The following is a 20473-nucleotide window of genomic DNA, read 5'->3' on the forward strand; positions in this document are numbered from 1 at the left end:
CTTACACAGCCTGGAGGTGTGTTTGGGGTCATTGTCCTGTTGAAAAATAAATGATGGTCCAACTAAACGCAAACCAGATGGAATAGCATGCCGTTGCAAGATGCTGTGGTAGCCATGCTGGTTCAGTATGCCTTCAATTTTGAATAAATCCCCAACAGTGTCACCAGCAAAGCACTCCCACACCATCACACCTCCTCCTCCATGCGTCACTGTGGGAACCAGACTCCCCTTGGGGACACTTTAAAAGTTTTCCCAATTGTTCGGACTGACTGACCTTCATTTCTTAAAGTAACGATGGCCACCGGTTTTGCTTTACTTAGCTGCTTTTTTCTTGCCATAATACAAATTCTAACAGTCTATTCAGTAGGACTATCAGCTGTTTACTGTATCCACCTCCTGCACAACACAACTGATGGTCCCAACCCCATTTATAAGGCTTGAAATCCCACTTATTAAACCTGACAGGGCACTCCTGTGAAGTGAAAACTATTTCAGGTGACTACCTCTTGAAGCTCATCAACAGAATGCCAAGAGTGTGTGTAGCAGTAATCAAAACAAAAGGTGGCTACTTTGAAGAACCTAGAATATAAGACATATTTTCAGTTGTTTCACACTTCTTTGTTCAGTATATAATTCCACATGTGTTAATTCATAGTTTTGATGCCTTCAGTGTGAAGCTACAATATTCATAGTCATGAAAATAAAGACAACTCTTTGAATGAGAAGGTGTCCAAACTTTTGGTCTGTACTTTACATACATACATACACACACAGTATAAATATAAATATATATTCATATATTCATAAATTCTGATTAATACAGTTTTTTAGATAAACTACAGGCATATTTTGAAGGATTACAAATCTGTATGACTTTTACTTTTTTTTGTTAAATTCTGAAAAGACAAAAGGTTGTAATCTTTAAACCAGAGCCTCTGGAAAACAAACTGCTTGGTCAGCCACCCTCAATGGCATTAAATTGGTCTCCGGTCAGAAAAACTAGTTCTTGTTACTTTAAGGTTAGGTATATTGTAATTCTTTACGATTAGAAAGTCCAAATTTTGGTTAAAAGAGAGCAAACAGAGATCTTATTTACCCATATGTTTCCAATAGAGCACGTCGCAATCAGACTACTGGTGGTTTCTAAAGATTCTAAAAGTAGAATGGAAGGCAGATCCTTCCTTATCACGCTTTTCTCCTCTGTAACCAGCTTCCAGTTTTGTGTTTTGTTCTGCAAGACAGAAACCCTGCCTACTTTTAGAGACTAGGCTTAAAACTTTCACTTTTGATAAAGCTTGTAGTTAGAGTGGCTCAGATTAGCCTCAGCTATCTCTATACTTATGTTGCTATAGCTTTAGGCTGCTGGAGGACATACTGACCACATTTCCTCTCTCTGCTACTTTCTCCCACCACTCTCCAATTATAGACTATCTGCAGTTTTTGCTGACACTTTATCTTGTCTCTGTGTATTTTCTTTTTCTATAATAGTTACACCTGGCCTGGCCTTCTGTTTGGGTGACACTTCCATGGAGGAGACTGTCAATTGAGCCTCATGTTCTCCAACAAGTTTAATCCTGTCTTTTTACACGATAAAGTAATTGGAAGAGCCATTTCTGTGACTGGTATGTAATCTGTTTTTAATGGCCTATATTTTACTACTGGTTTAGAGCATATATGTTTAGTTGTGTTTCTCTCCTAGATGAAGCCACTTAAGAAACTACTGTTGCCATTAACATATTAGTTTTTTCTTTAACATGAAAAGTTCTCCTGGACCAGCATGTATGTATTTTGTTTCTTTGTAGATGTCTGCTTCTCAAATTCCAGTCCATCATGTCAGGTGGCCAATAATGCTGTGCCAGGTTCTGCTGCTGATTTCTTTGTTTTTAAAGGGGAGTGTTCCTTTCCATTCTCACCACTTGTTTGCTCACTATGAGACGTTAACTACACCATGCAATTGACCATAAATTAATGCTACCTGGTCATTCAGGAGGAGAGATTGCTGCAAAGTAAATAGGTTGATGTAATCAAATAAATCTCTTTAGAAAAAAAACAATTTTTTTACTAATTTGAATGATAAACTGAACCTGGCTGTACTGTTTACTGCATTAATTGACTTTATATGTCTGTATATAAATTGGATTTGTTTTGTAAAAGACCTTGAGACAGCATTTGTTGTGAATTAGTGTCATATAAAAGACTGAACAGAATTCAATTAATATTCCCCTAACATAACAGATGCATTTACACTGATATTGAATTACACAATGGTTGACTTTTTTTGAAACAAATGACCTGTGAAAGCAATGTTTGGCACTGAATTTAATTTGGGGATATTAGACTTAATTGCAGTCGAATACATAAGTATGTCACTTGTCCAAATTTAATTACATTTTTTATTTTAAAACCATGTATCCTTTTGCTTTCACTCCATAATACTGCACTGCTTTATGTTGGTCTATCACATGAAGTACATTGAAGGGTTTGATAAAATATGAAAACGTTACTTTTAGCAAGGTAACGTATGAGTGCATCAAATCTTGTTTTTACACAATGAAGTACAATACCTTCGACGGTGTATCTAGAATTGTACAGCAGACTAATGTGTAACAGATCCCAGAGCTTTTGAATCACTGCTTAAAGGAATACAACAGGAACTGGGTAGATGTAAATCTATTGTTGGCTTATTTTCTAGTTTGATATTACATTTTGTCTATAAGAGTTTAGATCTCACCTGTTTGAGAATCTGTGCAGCCATGTGGTGACTGCAGTCAAAGATGATGCGGAACTCCCGACTTCTCTTCATTTCTTTTAGAAGTGGCCTCGTATCCTCTGTATCGAGGGGAAGCTGGCGGATCTTTAATCGGATATTGTACCTTGATGGGGCCATTATCAGCTCCTGCAACCTTATTAGACCTTGTAGATAACAGTACACATGAAAGCATGGATTTTCCTATAATATGCTGGAAAACAACTGTTTTTAGTTGCATTTCTGTTTAAATCAAACAGTAATTTGAAGTCTCCTCACCTGTGCTGTCATCATAAACAACAGTGGCTGTTTTCCATTTGAGATACTGCACCAAGTCCAGGATGGCATAGCTTAATGAAGAGTAATCCGGGTATAAATTGGCATAAAAAGTGTCCCTGTTGTCCATTGGGTGATGTTTCCACCGAACCTGGATGTGTGGCACTTCCAGAGCATTGCAGATGGACTGCACAGCATTTGAAGATGAGCTATGTGAAGGCCCAAATATTGCAACCACTCCTAACGACAGCTGGTCACAGGCTAAAGAAAAAAAAGAGACGAGAGCTTGAGAAAGGGTGTGTGTGTTCTGCAGCAGTTGGAACAAGAAAAATAATATTTGAATACAAAATGTTCAATGCCACAGAGTATTTTTAAGCGTTCTGTCATTTTAATTATTATGGCTTTCTTTAATGAAAACCCATGTTTTAGCCTATACCATGGATTCTCGAAGTGTTGGGCTGGGCGTGGGCTCTTATATGGTTCCACGAAATGGGGGTTGGCATAAAAAATTCCGGAATACACAACAATAGGAAAAAAAACCACTGACATGACAGTTGTTAAGATTTTTGTTTATGCATTTGGCAGATGCTTTTATCCAAATTAAAAATTAGGATATAATATTGCAGGTAATAATAGGGTAAAAAATATTGTTCAGCAGACAGTCCTTTAGACAAAGGGTCATTGTTAAAGAAGTTGGTTGTTCACAGACTGTTGTTTCCAAGGATATTCATGAAACGTTTAGTGAAAGGAAAAAGTGAGTACAAGCAACAGGCTATAACAACAGCATATTACTGAAAAGATGAGTGGAAAGAAGACGTTTGGTCAAAAAAGGTGCACCAACAACTAGAATAACCCCAGCCCGAGCAGGATTCTGAAGCAAAGTCACCTTATTACTTTCAGAGAGATACAGTTGTTGGACCATATTGGACCATGTGTACGTTGCTGGAGCTGCTATGCTGTTCATCATCATCGGCCATTTTGTACCCCAGGATAGTCCTCTACTACAAATCCTAGCGGGCACTGCGGCTGATAGGATGGGGGTGTTGCAGCTCTGACGTCACAGTGGACTATATAGTAAAATAAGCTCCCTTTAATCCTGGCTTTCACGCTGGAAACTGAGACGCGGTTACCACGCAACTGGAGCATCATTCTGGAGAAGAAAATCTCTCATGAACTTTCATTCATTCTACCCCGTTGGCCAACGAGAAGGAAAATTCATGAAAGACATTTTTGGAATAGGAAGGCCAGAAATTTCACTTTACCGATCGAAGACGTGAGTTTAACATGCAACAAAGGAAAAAAAACCCACGGAGGTTTCAAGGAGACGGAATTGCCACCCTTGTTTTTGATCCAGTCAACTGTTGACGGTCCGTCATATTGTTCCTTGTCGCCAAGGAACAATATGACTGCTCTCCTGAGTTATCCATGGATGTGTGGAAACTTTTCCCCTCCTTCTCTCCATCAAGTAATCCCATTGTATTTTATTTTATTTTTTTTATTAGAAATACATTAGGCAGGATAGAGTGGTATTTTAGTGGCGATTTAGAATCGCCACTTATAGTCCAATGAGTTTTAAATTGTATGTGCATGCTACATTTTATTGAAACTTTATTGCTGTTGATTCCTGAGGCCGCAGAGTCTCGCAAGTGTGTTTTACTGTGTGAAAATCTGAACGCAGTTGCCCTGCGGGGGGGGTATATGATACCTGGCGCTTGGTGTGGGGGCCACACCCCAAAGCTTCGTCAGCACCATTTTTTTTCCACCATTTCATACACACTCAATGCTGTTTTATTTGGTTTAGTTAGATATTTTACCCATTTATGTAGAACTTTACATGTTTGATTAGGTGAAGATTACTGAATCGGAATAGCGAGGTGTATCAGGCTGTTGATTTAATAAATATTCACGTAGATAAAGAGAAAGCGTTTGTGTTTATTTTGAGCAAGAGTGATTTGTCAGTCAAAATAAAGTCAAAGTTCCCCACGTTTTGGTGAAAGAGTTGATTAAACATCGACATCTATTAATAGTTATCAATTATTACTGGAATTTAATAATTATAATTATCAAGGGCCTTGAGCCACAATTACAACACCAGAGGACATCTCTGACTTCAATTCATAAATAAGGATTATTGGTTAAGAAATTAATTTTTCTCAAATTATGATTTTAACTTATAATTCTTGATAAATATTAATTAATCTATAATCATAATCCTAACAAAGTAATTAATTGAAAAGGATCCCAACCAAATGTAAACTGGACTTACTTTACAATACATAAACAACATCTCAATGATATTTGTATTTACTAAGATGCACCTGTGGGTGCAAGAGTAAGCTCATTTCTGTACTCATTCAGTGTATTAAGAAAATAATAAATACAGTCACTCACCTTTTCTTGATGCTTCAAAGCTGTCATAGATATTTATCCTCTGTATGTCGTATGTTAATGTTGTGTTTGGCAATAAAGTCCTGTTTCTGTTTATATTATTCACTGCAAATTTAAAGGCAAGTTCTTCTGCACTAACAAGCGAAACAGGTCCATCTGTTTGTTCGAATATCCCACCTGAAAAACAAAAGACAAAGACACACAAGGGGCCCATGAGAGCTGCTCTCCAACAAACAGAGGCGAAAAAAAACATACAGGCATAGTTTTGGATACTCCTAGAGAGAAAAATATTGAGAGACATTTGCACTTAGGAATAGCAGTAAAGTGTGCAGTGCACATGACACGAGGTATTGAATTTGCTCTCCAAACATTCAGCAGCCCTCTCCATTTTCAGGGAATACTGAAAAAAACAATATGAGCTTTGAAGTCTGAAGCTGTAATGGATTTAGGAAGTGTATGTGTGTGGAGGTGTGTTTGTGCTTGTATGTCCACTCCATCAGAGCAGCAGAATATCTTAAGCTCTTGTCTCTCCATTAGGATATCCTTTCATTTTACCTGAATACCACATTGGTAGAGCAGATAACTGGACTTCAGTACTGTTCTTTTACATAAAATTCAAAGACAAGCCCTTTTTCTTCCTTTTTAAGATGGCATGGACTACTGCTCAAAACTTACAAAACACATCTATATCAACATCAAAGTAAAGTGTTGCTTCAGATGGTGGTGAGCGTCAGGCCAGCTCCACACCCTACAGTGCAGAAAGAGAAAATAAATGTTTTTTTTATTTATATTTCACGTATTTCTCAGGTTTTCTTGAGCTGATCCACAAAATAAGGACAAATAAAAATAACACAGATATTGAAGAAAATCTATTCATACACCACTTGGTTAGCTACCTCTTTATATGTACAGTCAAGATTCAGAAGCTTGTATACAGTCATCATCAGCAGGGTAATTTGGGACTCTTATAGAACTGTAATGACTTTATGTTTATGGAACACAACTTTTAGATAAACCACAGAGAAACCACATTTTTTGTAACCATCAACAAGGTTCTGGCAGAATTCTGTCTGGATATTTGACCACCTGTCCTAGTTCAGATTTATTTCCTGGCACAAAACTAACTTTTAAACATAGTCCACCAATTTTCAGTAGGGTTGAGGTCAGGGTCAATCAAAAAGGTTAATATTACTCTACTTTCGAAATTCCCAAACCAGTTTTGAGGTTTGTTAGCTGTGTGCCTAGGGTTAAGAAGAAGGATTTTCGGGTAGTCCACTATTTTCATTTGTCTACACTCTTTCTTCAATGAGCAAAATTCTCAGCGTCAAGCTACCACCACGTTACTTAACAGTTGAAACTCCACCCCCACCCCCAACTTATTTCAAATCACTTATTATTTTATTCAAAACGTAACCATCCAGACTGCTATACCAAATATCATTTCCTTCTAGATAGGCTATACAATTATAAACAATATACACACCTTTAGTTTTATAAAGATTTTTTAAAGCAAATCTAACATATTTTGAGACAATGCCTGCTCTGTTTAAAACTAAAATATTTGAAGAACCACAACTGATGTGTAATTGGTAAGATAACAAATGTAACATCTTCTGTCAAATTGAAGACAGCAAAGTCCCCCTGTGGTTGGCAACAGACTATGAAGACAGCTTAGACAGCTTCTTAAAAGATGTTTGCAGCTACATCAGTTTACGGAGAGAGTCTCACTCCTCAACCTCCACTCTCATCAAATTACCCCTCTCTGTCAAAAAGCAAAATGTCTCTGCTCCTCTTCTGTCAACAAAGTTAAGGAAGACAATTTCCACTTTTATCAACAACTGAATGTCTGTACTTCGTGTTTACTTTTATTTATCATTTGAGTCACAGAGACAACCTTTCAAACTTTTCCACATTTCAAAGCATCAGACTATATATAACTAAAGTGAAGTTATTAGTTTGATTCTGGTCTCTCTTGACAATAAAAAAAAATCTCTGTGAGGATTCAAGTTTATTTAGCAAATTGAAAACAATTAAAAGGCTTATTTTAAGTTGTTGTGTGGTGATCTTTTTCACAACATTTTAAGTGTCACTGACACACCAAACTAATTAAAAAATGCAGCTTTGGAAATGGAAAAAGGCTTGTTAGAATCTAAAAGGGAGTGACTAGAGATTACTATAATCAGTCTAACAGGTAACTGTTAACCTAATGTACCCGATAGGGGAAAATCCTTAAGATGTCCACTTTACAGAAAATGAACTTAGAAGCTGGATCAATTAGAGTGCAACTGTGTTTTGTATAATTGCACTTTTTTATTGAAGTCAAATATTCTGATGATCAGAAAATTCTGAAAATGTAAGAGTTCTAATGGGAATTTGTAAAAATGTAATTTCTCAAGTTTTAGCTTAATATAGAATCTAAAGTTATTTTCTTCACATACAAAACCTTCAAATGAGCAGTTTCCCCCATAAAGAAAATAAAGACCTCTAAGCAAGAGACTAAACATAGAAGCTTCCTTTCCTACTAAGGCTTACATTGGAGGCTGTCTCGAGTAATCCTGAGGTCAAAAGATTTGTTCTTGCCATTTAATTTTTATTATAATCTTCTGCTCCTTTAATTCATATATTATTTACTTTTTAAAAATTTTTGTAGAATATGATCTTTATGTAAGAATTTGGAACATTTCTTCCCACAGTGAGAGACTGAAAATACCATGCACACTGATAAAGGAGCATTGTTTTGACCATCTGGTGGTTCCAGACAGTAACCAACTAAAAATCTTGAGTGCCACCTTTACTTTTCTCAAGCATGGAGGAAGTAATGCTGGCTAAAAAAATATGTATATACTGCTTTGGAACCAGTGTTTTGTGTGCCTGTTAAGCTTTACAAACATGGTGCAGCACGGCAGGCTTAGGGGAAGAGAATAAAGGCAGCCAGAGCAGCATGACAGGGTTGTTATGATTTTTCTGAGATTATACACAAATAAAAACACAATTATTAGTACTGATAAATAACACTGGAAATTTCATACTGCAACAAAGATTTATCAGTATTTATCAAAAGTGATCCAAGGCAGAACCAGTGGCGCCAAGATCAAGAGTCAAGGTTCTCTGATTGTGTGGGTAGCAAAGTATGGCCGGTGTGGTCCAATTTGCTGCAGCTCAATATGCAGAAGAAGTAAATGCTGGTTCAGATAGAAAGGTGTCAAAATACAAGGGAAATACATAGGGCTACATAGTCACAGGCCAATCAAGGTACCTGTGCTAGTCATGATGTTATGTTTATGTAATATATTCCAATATTATTTCTTTCTTAGGTAAAAGTTTGTGAATACTGGCTTTAATCCTCAACTGCAGGTGAGTCCACCTCCAGTCCTCCAGGGCCAGTGTCCTGCAGATTTTAGATGGGGTCCCTATTCCAACAGTGCTGATTCAGCTCCTCAGCATGTCATCAAGTAATGCATGGGGCCTGATAATGAAATAGCATTTGCTTCAGGTGCATTGAAGCAGGGACAGATATAAAACATGCAAGACACCAGCTCTAGAGGACTTTGGATACGTTAATAGCTTTAATAGTGAGAGCTCCTTTGCTAACAATAAGTGTAACTAAATATTTTTTTCTTCCCTATTAGTCATGCTTATTAGTCTGAAAGACTCTTAGCTCATTACTTCATAAGAGACAGCTTCTATTATGGGGTTTTGATTACTCTACTAAGAAATGCTTATTTTAAGTTGTATAACATTTTTACTGGAATATATATATAGGTGAAATTCTGTCTATTGACATACAGTGGAAAGTAGAGCCACAGCAGAATATACAGTTGTTAGTAAATTATCTGTTGATCTACTGTAATTTGAATTTATAATCCGGAATCCCCTGCTCCGACCATCTGCAACGCACTGCTAGTCAGCTGGCTGATAGAAGGCTTTTACTGCTTTGTCTCAATTATACGAAGACATATTTGGGTGTTTGGAAACATTACTGGTAGTGAAAAACATTGACAGCGATAGTGTGGATCTTACTAAGAGCGCCGCTTGTCACTCTTACTAAGATCAAGCTGTATTGAAATTACAGTTTTCAAGCACATGACTACCACACTTGTTAAGCAGCTGACTGCAGGCTCTCTACTGGAGCAGTTAGCCCAACTAATCAGCTTTTTATACTGCCACTGTTATTTTAAAAAGAGCAGAATGGAAACAAGATATATTATTCTGCATAAAATGGACTAAAAAATCTCTGCTACTCCATGTATCGCAATCAAAATAACAATAAACAAATGTTATTATAACTGCAATAATTAATTAAATATTTATTTTTAGCAGCAGTGGGAATATTTGTTTTTTTTTCTATTCAAATAAAAGCAATTAGATCATCTAACATATTTTGCCTTTAAAACATTTGTATAAATATCATCATGTCATAAAACTGTCACATTTTAACTTCAGATTATTATACAATGACAAGCTCAGTGTGGTCCATGCTGTATAAAACAGGGTACAACTGTTATTTGCTTGCCTGAGTGTACTCCTGTTCTATAATTAGTTTAACTGAGTTCGTGTTGGATGCTTTACGACTTAAAAAATTGAATCATGTTTATTTTGCAGAGGGAATCAATAGATTTACTTCATCTTTGTGTTTTAGTTGTGTGGGGGATTTTGTGCTTCCATTGTCCATGATATAACACTGCCTGTCAGCGTGGTATTATTTCACTAATCTTAGCAAATACCTGGTTGCAGAGAGCTAAGCTTGAAAATGGTGGCAGTGACCTGGTGATGCCCCTGAACAGATCCTCTGTGCCCGGAGCACAGAATCATACACCTCTGTTGCTGTGCGGGAAATGGCAAACCTGGAAGCCAAGCTCATCTCACTATTTATGACTCAAAGCCTCCTCTGGATCACGAGGAGAACGTGATGCATAAACCTGCCCAGTGGAATGCGTCACATTAAAATAAATGAATCCTTCCATTTCATGGGGAAATCTCATTAGAGTACATTAAGTAATTGCTGGAGTATATAGTAATTTGACTGTTAAGAGGATAAAATGTGCATTGCTCAGAAGCACTCTAAAAAATTTAATAAACACTAGGAAACCCGCTTCTTGGGAGGAAAATTCTGCAGATAATTTGCACTGCCTTTCTCCAGAAATCTGCCATAAGCACAATAGCAAGACTTTATGCAACAGACCTTCTGCAACTCCATCAAATAAAGGACAAGCTGTTCCTCTTAGCATCAGAGGAGATTGTGGTCTAATGATGCAGAGATTGGATGTTTACTAGGTCCCGTTTAAACGACTACGCTGAGCGTTCGTTATTGTAGTAGGCGTGCACAAATTGAGATGCATGAATTTCAAATGTTGTTCCTCATGAATCACAGTCAAAAGGCTTTAAATTAGCATGTCTCCAATAGACAGGAACACAAAGGCCTTTAATTAGTCTCTAAGGTCCTACCACAATATATAAATCAGACACTAATTGCAGCTGTTTCCATAATTTATCCTTTGAGGACTTTGTGGATCATCTGCTTTCCAAAGCCACAGGATATATGTGAATAGCAGATGATTAAAACGTTAAGAGCATAGTTCACCTAAACTTAGTACAACGTAGCAGTCTATTAATCCTGTTTTTAATCGCTGCCACTCAGATTTATATATTAAGGCCAATGTTAAGTAAGTAGTTTAAACTAAGTGGACCAATAATCTGTTACCATCAACCCTATGACACATATAGATTTTTGATCCACAGACTTCTGTAACCTGTAGTTTTTTACAGTCATATTTACTAGAGTATGGGTTAAGACGAGGCTCATTTATCAGAATTAAGGCACCCTTTGAAGAAAACAACCATTAAGCAGGTATATATTCTTCATTAACCCCATGCATCTGTATTCAAAATGTATTTTTATTGGTCTGATGTAATATTCTAATCTTAAATGCCATGTTTTTATTAGCTGCAAAGAGAAAATCATAATTAACAGAAATAAAGGCTTAAAAACATCAGTGAGTGTGTAATTAATTTATATAATGTATAATTTCATTTGGAGAACTGAGTTACTGAAATAATGAAATGTTCACTAATATTCTAATTTATTGAATATGACTGTAGTTGGCACCTTCCTTAAAAACCTGCTGTGCTGAATGCCATACTTGTCTCCTGCATGCCTGCAGGTGAAAGATCTACAGCATTCTGAAAATGTATTTGACCCCTTTTTCTCCCCCTTGGCCCCTCTTTTTGCTGTTTTTAAATCACATTTAAATGTATTAGATAAACAAACAAATCTGATTGTTAGACAAAGATAACCTGAGTAAACACATAAGCAGCTTTACAATGATGATTTCATTTTTAAGGGAAAAACATTGGTTTAAGTCTTGACTTTGACTAAGCCAAGCTGGAACCTTTATTTTGTTTTTCTGAGCCATTTTGAGTTAGACTTGCTCAAATGCTTGAAATCATTGTCTTGCTGTACAGGACAAGAATGTTGAATGCTGATGTCCTGACATTCTACTTAAGGATTTTATGCCAGATACCAGAATTCATTATTATTTCAACTACAGCAGGTCGTCCAAGTCCTGAAGCAGCGAAACAGCCCCAGACCTTCAAACTACCGACTTAGTTGGCCTGTTGGTACCATGTCCTTTTTCTAAAATGCTGTGTTAGTTTTACACCAGACGTAAATAGAAACACACTTTCCAGAAATGTTCACTTTTGTTTTGTCTGTCTACACAAAATTGAATTGTTTTTATTAGGCTAGCCACTCCAAGGAAGGTTTACCATGGTTCTAAGTTTCTCTATTTGTGGAGAAAGGCGCTCACTGTGGTGCACTGAATTTCCAGAGCCCTAGAAATGGCTGTGTTACCTTTTTTGGACTAATTAATGTCAATGACTTTGTTTCTTATCTGTGTTGGAATATCTAGGACATGATGCTTCATTAGATCTTTTAGCTGATTTCATGTTCTTAGAAATGTTATAAATGTTAAATGTCTGGCAATAATCAGGCCTGGATCTGGCTGGTCAAATTAAAATAGACATTCCAAAAAATGTGGTGATCACAATTAATTTGTGATTCAACAAAGGGTCCAGTTTACTTTTTCACATAGAGCCAGCTTGAATAGAATTAAATATGATTATTACCTGACCATAAATGCCCAATTATACTCAGGTATTAATCATATTTAATAGAATTAAATATGATTAATACCTGACCATAAATGCCCAATTATTAACTACGATGCAAAATACTAGAAATCCAGATGATATTTTACAAAAGGTCCTTCATTAAAATCATCTAATAAAGAGTTCAAAGTTTAAAACATAGAATTTTCTGAAAATAATTATTGCATCAGGTTTCAAAGGGTTAACGGTTAAATGGTTTGAATGGCTGGTGACATAAATTTGTGCAAACACTCACATAATAGTTTATTCTAATTTGCAGAATGATACACATAAGGAAGATAAGGAAGTCATAGAATGAAATACATATCTAGATTTACAGCAGTTTCTTTGGCACTACTGGCCTTTATTAACATTCACTAGACAGGAAATAGGCAGACATAGAAGGGAGGAAGACAAAGGTCTCAAGGTCGGGAATCAAATCCAGGATGGCTGCGTTGAGGACGCCTCTGTATATGGGTCGCTTGCTCTACCTCTACACCACAAAATGCCCTATTTACTGCAGTTTTAAAACAATTTAACTCAAATATGTGACCAAAGCCTCTCTTTTATGTTGATAAAACATTATTATTATTATAGGGAATAAATTATACATTAAAACATGTAGTCTGTGTGAAAATGAAAGCCCTCGGTTACTTGTGATATGAATAAAAATGAGACAGAATTTTAATCTTAAACAGAACCTGTGGGTGCTGCAAGGTCTGTTAGGCCTGAAGGAACTGACACAGACACGCTGAACCAAGTCAGAATCAGATTTTAGATGCACATGTACAAAAATTGATGTAGCAGCATGAAAGTCCCACATGTCATATACCCACAAACAACACGGGCTTACACTTAAGCACAAACCCCCACCCGCTGCTGTCATGTAGCAGCAGGCTGCTGTAAGACAGGTTAGTTGGTTTGGTTGAAATAATGTGGATTCCACTGAAAATATGGACTACATTTATATGAACTTTAGGAATGTGATCTTATGTGGTAGGAAAACAGTATATAGAAATCTATAGCATATAACAAAATTATATCACTATCTCCAATCTGACTAGTGTTTCTTTTTTGATGACTGCACCAATGAAAGTTGCTCCAAAACAAGTTTTGGATTGACTTTTTTCTATTTTCTAAAAAACAGCATATATGAGTGCATCTCAAAAAATTAAAATGTCATCAAAAACTTCATCCAGTCATCCAATTCAAAAACACATAGATTGATTATGTAATGAAAATTATTTTATTAAGTGTTCCTTTAGGTTACCTCACTCCTCAGAACATCTGTGTTAGAGGAGGAAGCTGTAAAAGCCATTATCAGAAGTTTAATGGTTAAAACCCATGCTTTAGGGTGATGCCTCAGGAAGAGCAGATGGGTCTGTTCCTAGATAACTTTGTTACCTCTGACCCGAGGAGGGTCTAGGGCCATAAAACACACACTCTTTGAAGTTGAGATAACACTGTCATGTTTGGTATAAATACTGTATGTAAATGTTGATCGGGGCTCTGCTTAACTGACTTGCTCAGTAAGAGTCATTCAAACGCTGAATGCCTTTGAATAAAACTTATAAAGACAAAGCCTGGTTTTGATCTTTATATGAGTAAATTTCTCTCCCACTTTGATAAGAAAATTCCACTACAATTACAAATAAAGTTATATATCAAGTGTTTATTTTTGTTAGTTTTTGATTATTATGAAAACCCCAAATTTAGCTTCTCTGAAGTTTATATACCTCATTTAAAAAAGTATGTCCATGTACTGTTACAGTCTATGCATTCAATACCTGGTCAGAGCATGGAGGTGATCAGGTTGATTTATTAGCGTCTGCTCTTATTCATTGTAGGATCTCATGGGACCTCAAGCAACTTGGATTCTGTCCCTCTCCACTTTTCCTTCGGAATTTGAGTCTGGAGGAATTTTAAATGGAAATAAAATGGAAATAAAATGGATAGTTTCTTTTTCATCTAAAAAGATGACGTTGAGACACTAAGCAATAGTCCAGCCCTAATTTTCCTTATAGATGCTTCTAATGTTGTATCTGGGGAAAGGCTTAATTCAAAGAATGCAACAGTTGTAGTCCATGTTCTAGATATATCTGTGTGTTGAGCCTCTTGAAGCTTTGACTCTTACATGAACTTTACTTCACAAACATCTGTGGTTATGCCGGTTTCTTGAAAACCTATTTCTGGCACAACTGTCCTTTCAAAGAACTTGTCATTATTGTGCTTGGACACATCAATCTGAATTGCCAACTTTTCAGCAAAACCTTTAGCTTTTCCCTTTGTGGAGGGTGTCAATGACTGGACAACTGTCAAGTCAGCAGTGTAACATCATCGGTCAGTGATCCGTATCATAGGTCATAACATGGCCATAACAAAATATTTATGTATTAAAGATATATTTTTTAGCTATTCTGTAGAATGAACTGAATTTTGGGTTTTCATCACCTATAATGTAGAATCATGAAATTAACCAAATTAAACACTTGAAATATATCCCTCTGCATACACTAAGTCTATATGATTTTATACTTTGAATGCAATTACCAAAATACATTCACTTTAAGTAAGCTTAAAAGCCCTATTGGTATATCTGCATAACTACATGGCAGTTCACACTCAACCAAATAACTTTTACTGTAGATAGCATCATCTTGAGCATTTAGAAAGCTTTTATGTGAAATATTCCCAGCATGTTCTAGCTTTAAATAGCACACTACAGTTTTCTCTCTTCCTCTTTTTATTCATTCCGCCAAACAATACACATACTCAAAGTAAATGCATTAACCACAATTTTTACCTCTAGTAAATGTTGACTTTGCTAGCTGCACGTTTTTGCTACTGAGGTAGAAAAAAACAAACAAAAAAGAAATCACAACACCATTGTCCTTGCCCAACATAAAATTTTTGCTGGGGTGAGGCAAGAGCAATAACCTTTCCTGTAATTTTCTTGCCAGTAGGAATCTTGCCATACTGTATCTGCAGCTACTGCCAGCTATTTTTAGAAGAGTTCTAAAAGGGAAATGTTGGGTCCACTTTAGCTGAATGAAAGACATGTGCTTTATTTATTTATTTATTTTAACTGGGAGTTAAAATGAGAGGTGGCTGTGGCTCAGGTGGTAGGAGTCCATCCTGTAACCGGTGGGTTGCCGGTTGAAACCCCATTCTTTCCGTCTCAGTTGTTGTGTCCTTGGGCAAGACAGTTCAACAGAATTTATTGTGGGGTTGAGACTGTTTCATCCTGTGGCGGGCTAGTTTGAACCATGTAGGCCCCTCTTTGGTTCATGGCCCCCTCTCCGAATGAGGATGGGGTCGTTGGGGACTGTGGTGGGGGCAATATCCGGGCTGGCGTCACTCAGGTTCAGGCAACAGCCCAGGCTATCCCGGCCCAAGTTCAGGTGCTGGGGCAGTCTGCCTGTCTCCACCCCCGGAGGGAAGGGGACCACCTCCTGGTCCGGGGGCTGGTTGCCTCTATGGGGTATTGGAACCTGGACCTGGGAGTATAGCGTATGTATTGGAAGTGTGAGTGTACAACATCCATTGTTGTTTGTCTTTACGTTGGGTGCGTTGGTGTGAGTGTTTTTATGTGCACCCTTGAGGGTGGGAATGTGTGATTCTGACTGTGTTTTTTTTGGGGGGTTTTTTGTGTTAGGTTGGGTCTTGGACTGCTCTCTCTTCTGGATCAGTTTAGGCAAATCCAACAAATGTGGGGGCTATTTCCTCATCGCCACACTATCCGTTGGTGGTCGGTGTCTCTGCCCGCTGGTGTAATTGTGGTTCTCAATGTCCGGGGCTGGGTGCTTTGGTGTCTGTCGGGCCTTTGCTCGAGGAGTGATATGTCCCAGGGTCTCGGGTTCCATGGCTGGATCTGCTCGGGCATAGACGGCTGCCACCGAGGTCTGTGGGCTAGTCGCTGCAGCTCCCTGGAGCTTCTGCACTATGGATGCTGGGTGGTTCCCCTGGGACTCTCCCCTGCTCTTCCCTGGGGTGGTTGTGGTAGTTCTGGCAATGGTTCTCCTGGGGTTCTTGTGCTCTGGGAGGCCTTTGGATGTTTATGGATCATATCTCCTCTGTATCTGTCCCAGATCCAGGGGGGCAGGTCTGTAGCTCCTTACACTCGCTATTGCATATTTTTTATGGAGAAACCCTGTATACACAAGCGCGCTCACACTCTTCATCCTTCTTTCTCTCCTCCATTCTTTTGTCCTTCTCTCCTCTTTTCCTTTTTACCCCACCTCTCTCTCTTTCAAGCTTCTTATTTATTTCCTTTTCGTTTCTGTCTCCATGTCCGTAACAATTGAAATAATCCCAAAGCAATTTCTAATAAAGTTTATTTTATAAATATCAAGCAGAGCTTTAAAGCGTTAGCTGTAATGCTCCACTTGAGAAACTAAATCTGTTGGGCTTTTTCTTGGCACTCAGTCAACAATTCTGAGCTCTACTCTGCCGTATAGGACGCAGTAAAAAAAAAAATTGTGTATATATATATATATATATATGTACATACATATTATTGTGCATAGGTATTATGGATTCAATTTAAATCAGAGAAACACCATGCATGCATCATAAGTTCAGAAAAAAAGTTTTGTAAATACATAGAACCTACATTTTTCATTCATTGCACGATGCATCCAGCTGGTTAGAACAAATTCCTTGCTTCCAGATAAACCAATTCAACAGACCAAACAATGCAACTTACTCATTATGCTCTTGGATGCATGTGTGCTCGCCCACTGCATTTCTGAGTGTTGCTCTTTTGTAATTGTCCTCACTGGTGGGATTACCAATCTCCTTCTGAATAGCTTCCCGTCTCCCAGGATGTGCAACAACACAATGATGGCAGCAAACAATGACCAGCGCAAAGCGCATACACAAATCACCACGAACATTCGGAAACGCAGCCAATTTCAGAAAAAAATACGTTCCTTCGTAATTATGGATAACAACACAACACTGGGGACCAACTGTTATAAAATACTGAGAGCAGTGCTAGACTTAGCCAGTGCTGTATTTTTCACCAGACAAAGCAAAAACAGGCCAGGAATCTGTTTCATTTAATCAATGATGAGTATCATGAGAGGAAATTAAGGTTGTTGGTTAATTAATGGTGTCTGGCAGCAAGCTCCCTCATTAGTTAGCAAAGTCACCTCACAGAAAGGCAGCTCAGAGTTTGATCGTAGCTATGGTATATCTGCTCATGTTTCCTCCCCTCTCACCCTGTGGCTCTGGTTACTTTTTGGAGTGTTCAAGTTCAGGTTAGGCGAATGCAAGACTTCAAATTGCCTTTAGACAGAAGATAAGTGACCTGTGCAGGATGTTTACAGTTTTTTAGTTGTGAGTTTTTGTATAAGCCTTGTCAACAAAAAACATTGGTGAAGTAAAGATTAATGGGTGAATTATAATGCAGAAGTGTTCATTGATTTGCAGTCTAAACAAATAAATGCTTAGACCTTAGTATAATAAGAAACAACCTCAGAAGTGGATGTTTTACATCTTGAATTATATCTATAGCACAGTTTTTGTACATTACAGTTTGGTGAACATTATAAAATAAATAACAGTTTTTGCAATTTAAAGTAATACCAATTTATTAAGAATAATTTCAATTTTGAGCAGTGTCAACATTTACCTAACAGCCTTAAAAGTAAAACATTTTGTTCTTTGAAATTTGCCAATGGCCGGAATAAAACACATTTAAGACTGGCTGGCTCTGACCAGTGAGCTGCTGGAGAGAAACTCAAAACTCTGATCTGACATTTTCAGTATCACTGAGGTGTTTTAAAATGAAAGGAAACTAAATAGAAGTGGAAGAGTGGAAGCAAACAAGAGAGGGAAGCAAAGTGTAAGAAGCTTTTTAAAGGAAAACTGTATTTTCTATAGAGCCATGTTATCTGTTCATCCAGGCTCTTGCTTTTAAACACTCAATTCAATTCAAAAATACTTTTTTAATCCCAAAGGGAAAATAAATGTTGTTATGGCTCATATTATAAAGGTTTGTTCAAAGAGCTGTTGTAGATGCTGATGGCTGTGGGCAGGAAGGATCTCCTCTAGAGGTCTGTCTTACAGCAGATCTGAAGAAGCCTCTGACTGAAGACAGTATTGTTGTACAACAGTCTCATGAAGAGGATGCTCAGGGTTCTCCATAATGTTCTTCATTTTATAAATAATCTTTCTTTGCTCAATGATCTTCAGAGGTTCTAGAGAAGTCAGAACAGAGCCAGCCTTCTTTATCAGCTTGTTGAGTTTTTTTTAGGTCCCTGGCTCTGATGCTGCTACCCAGCAGATGATGGCAGAAGAGATCACACTCTCCACAACAGACTTTTAGAAGATAGCAGCATCTTGCTGCAAACACCAAAGAACCTAAGCTTCCTCAAGAAGTACAGTCTGCTCTGTCCTTTCTTGTAGATGGCTTCACAGTTTCATCCCCACTCCAGTCTGTTGTCCAGGTGAACACCGAGGTATTTATACTCCTCCACCACCTCCACTTCTTCTCCCATGATGGAAATGGTGTTTGACCTATTCCCGTTTCTCTTAAAATCTACAATCATCTCCTTTGTTTTATTCACGGTCAAGATGAGATGATTATTTCCACACAATGCCACAAAGAAGTCCACCGGCTCCCTGTACTCATCTTCTTGTCCGTCTCTGATCCACTCAATGACTGCAGAATCATCCGAGTATTTCTGCAGATGACAGGAATCTGTCTTGTACTGGAAGTCTGAGGTGTACAGAGTAAAAAGGTATGAGGGCACAGTCCCCTGTGGTGCTCCTGTGCTGCTGACTAAGCAGTTAGACACACAACCATTCAGTCTCACAAACTGTGGTCTGTTTGTTAGGCAGTCATTGATCCAGGAGATTGTTGAGGCCTCCACCTCAGTCTTCTGGAGTTTCTGACAAAGCAAATCAGATTGAATTGTATTACATGCACTACAGAAACCAAAGAACATGATCCTCACAATGTTGTTGGCTTTCTCCAGGTGACAGTGGATTTGACATGGAGTGAGACTTAAGTACACAACAGGATAGCTAAAGATAGTACAGCAAAGTAGCTCTGTTTCATCATTTTGCACTTCCAATGCCTGTCAAAAAGCATGCTGTATTTGAAATTGTTGACAGGTTCTACATTTTGCAGGTAATGCAAATACATTCCACTGTTTACAGTTACGCAATTCTAACTGCAATACTCAAGGCTGATATAAAATGCTTATATAAATATGCATACGCAGTGGTGAGAAGAAGTGTTTGTACCCTTCACTATTTCTTCTTTGTTTTGTATATTTGTCAAATATAAATATTTTTGATCATCAATATCAGACAATGATAACACATGTAAACACAATATGCAGTGTTTAAACAAATGTATTTATCATGAAGGGGGAAAAAGATCAAAACCTAAATGACCCAGTGTAAAAAGGTGCCACAAAATTGAAATTGGTTGTGCCACCCTTAGCAGCAACAACTGCAGTCAAGCCTTAACTGGCAATTAGTATTGTATAGTGCTGTGAAAATATTTTGACCCAATGAGGGAATCAAGGTCATGAACCATCATTTACGGTCATGTCACAGCATCTCAATTGGTTTAAATCCAGAAATTTGACTAGGCCCACTCCAAAGTCTTAATGTTGTTTGTCTTAAGCCATTAATAGGTGGACTTGCTTGTGTGTTCTAGATTATTGGTTTGCTGCAAAACCCAGGTGCACTTCAGTTTGGGGTCACAGCAGAATTAATGGTCCTATTTACCACAGCAAGTCTTCCAGGTCCTGAGGCAGCAAAATAGCCCCAGACCGAGACCCAGATTGAGGCAGGTGAAGCCTGCAGTTCTTTGGATGTTGTTCTGGGACGTTGTTCACCCCTGGGAAGTTTCACCACTTTTCCATATTTTCCCTATTTGTGGATATTGACTCTCACCGT

General features: G+C 37.7%; 1 protein-coding gene across 1 annotated transcript in view; it reads right to left on the reverse strand.

Moving 5' to 3' along the window:
* Nucleotides 1–5978, reverse strand: part of grik3 (glutamate ionotropic receptor kainate type subunit 3) — a 94820-nt gene extending 88842 nt beyond the window's left edge. Inside the window, exons 1-4 of the mRNA XM_047361820.1 lie at nucleotides 5966–5978; nucleotides 5414–5587; nucleotides 3026–3283; nucleotides 2732–2913 (exon numbers count right to left, since the gene is read on the reverse strand). Coding sequence (XP_047217776.1) covers nucleotides 2732–2913; nucleotides 3026–3283; nucleotides 5414–5587; nucleotides 5966–5978 — 627 coding nt within the window. The remainder of the gene's footprint in view (nucleotides 1–2731; nucleotides 2914–3025; nucleotides 3284–5413; nucleotides 5588–5965) is intronic.
* Between the last annotated feature and the right edge of the window lie 14495 nt (nucleotides 5979–20473).

This window comes from Girardinichthys multiradiatus, chromosome 3 (assembly GCF_021462225.1).
Source record: "Girardinichthys multiradiatus isolate DD_20200921_A chromosome 3, DD_fGirMul_XY1, whole genome shotgun sequence".
In the NCBI taxonomy this organism is placed as follows: Eukaryota; Metazoa; Chordata; class Actinopteri; order Cyprinodontiformes; family Goodeidae; genus Girardinichthys; species Girardinichthys multiradiatus.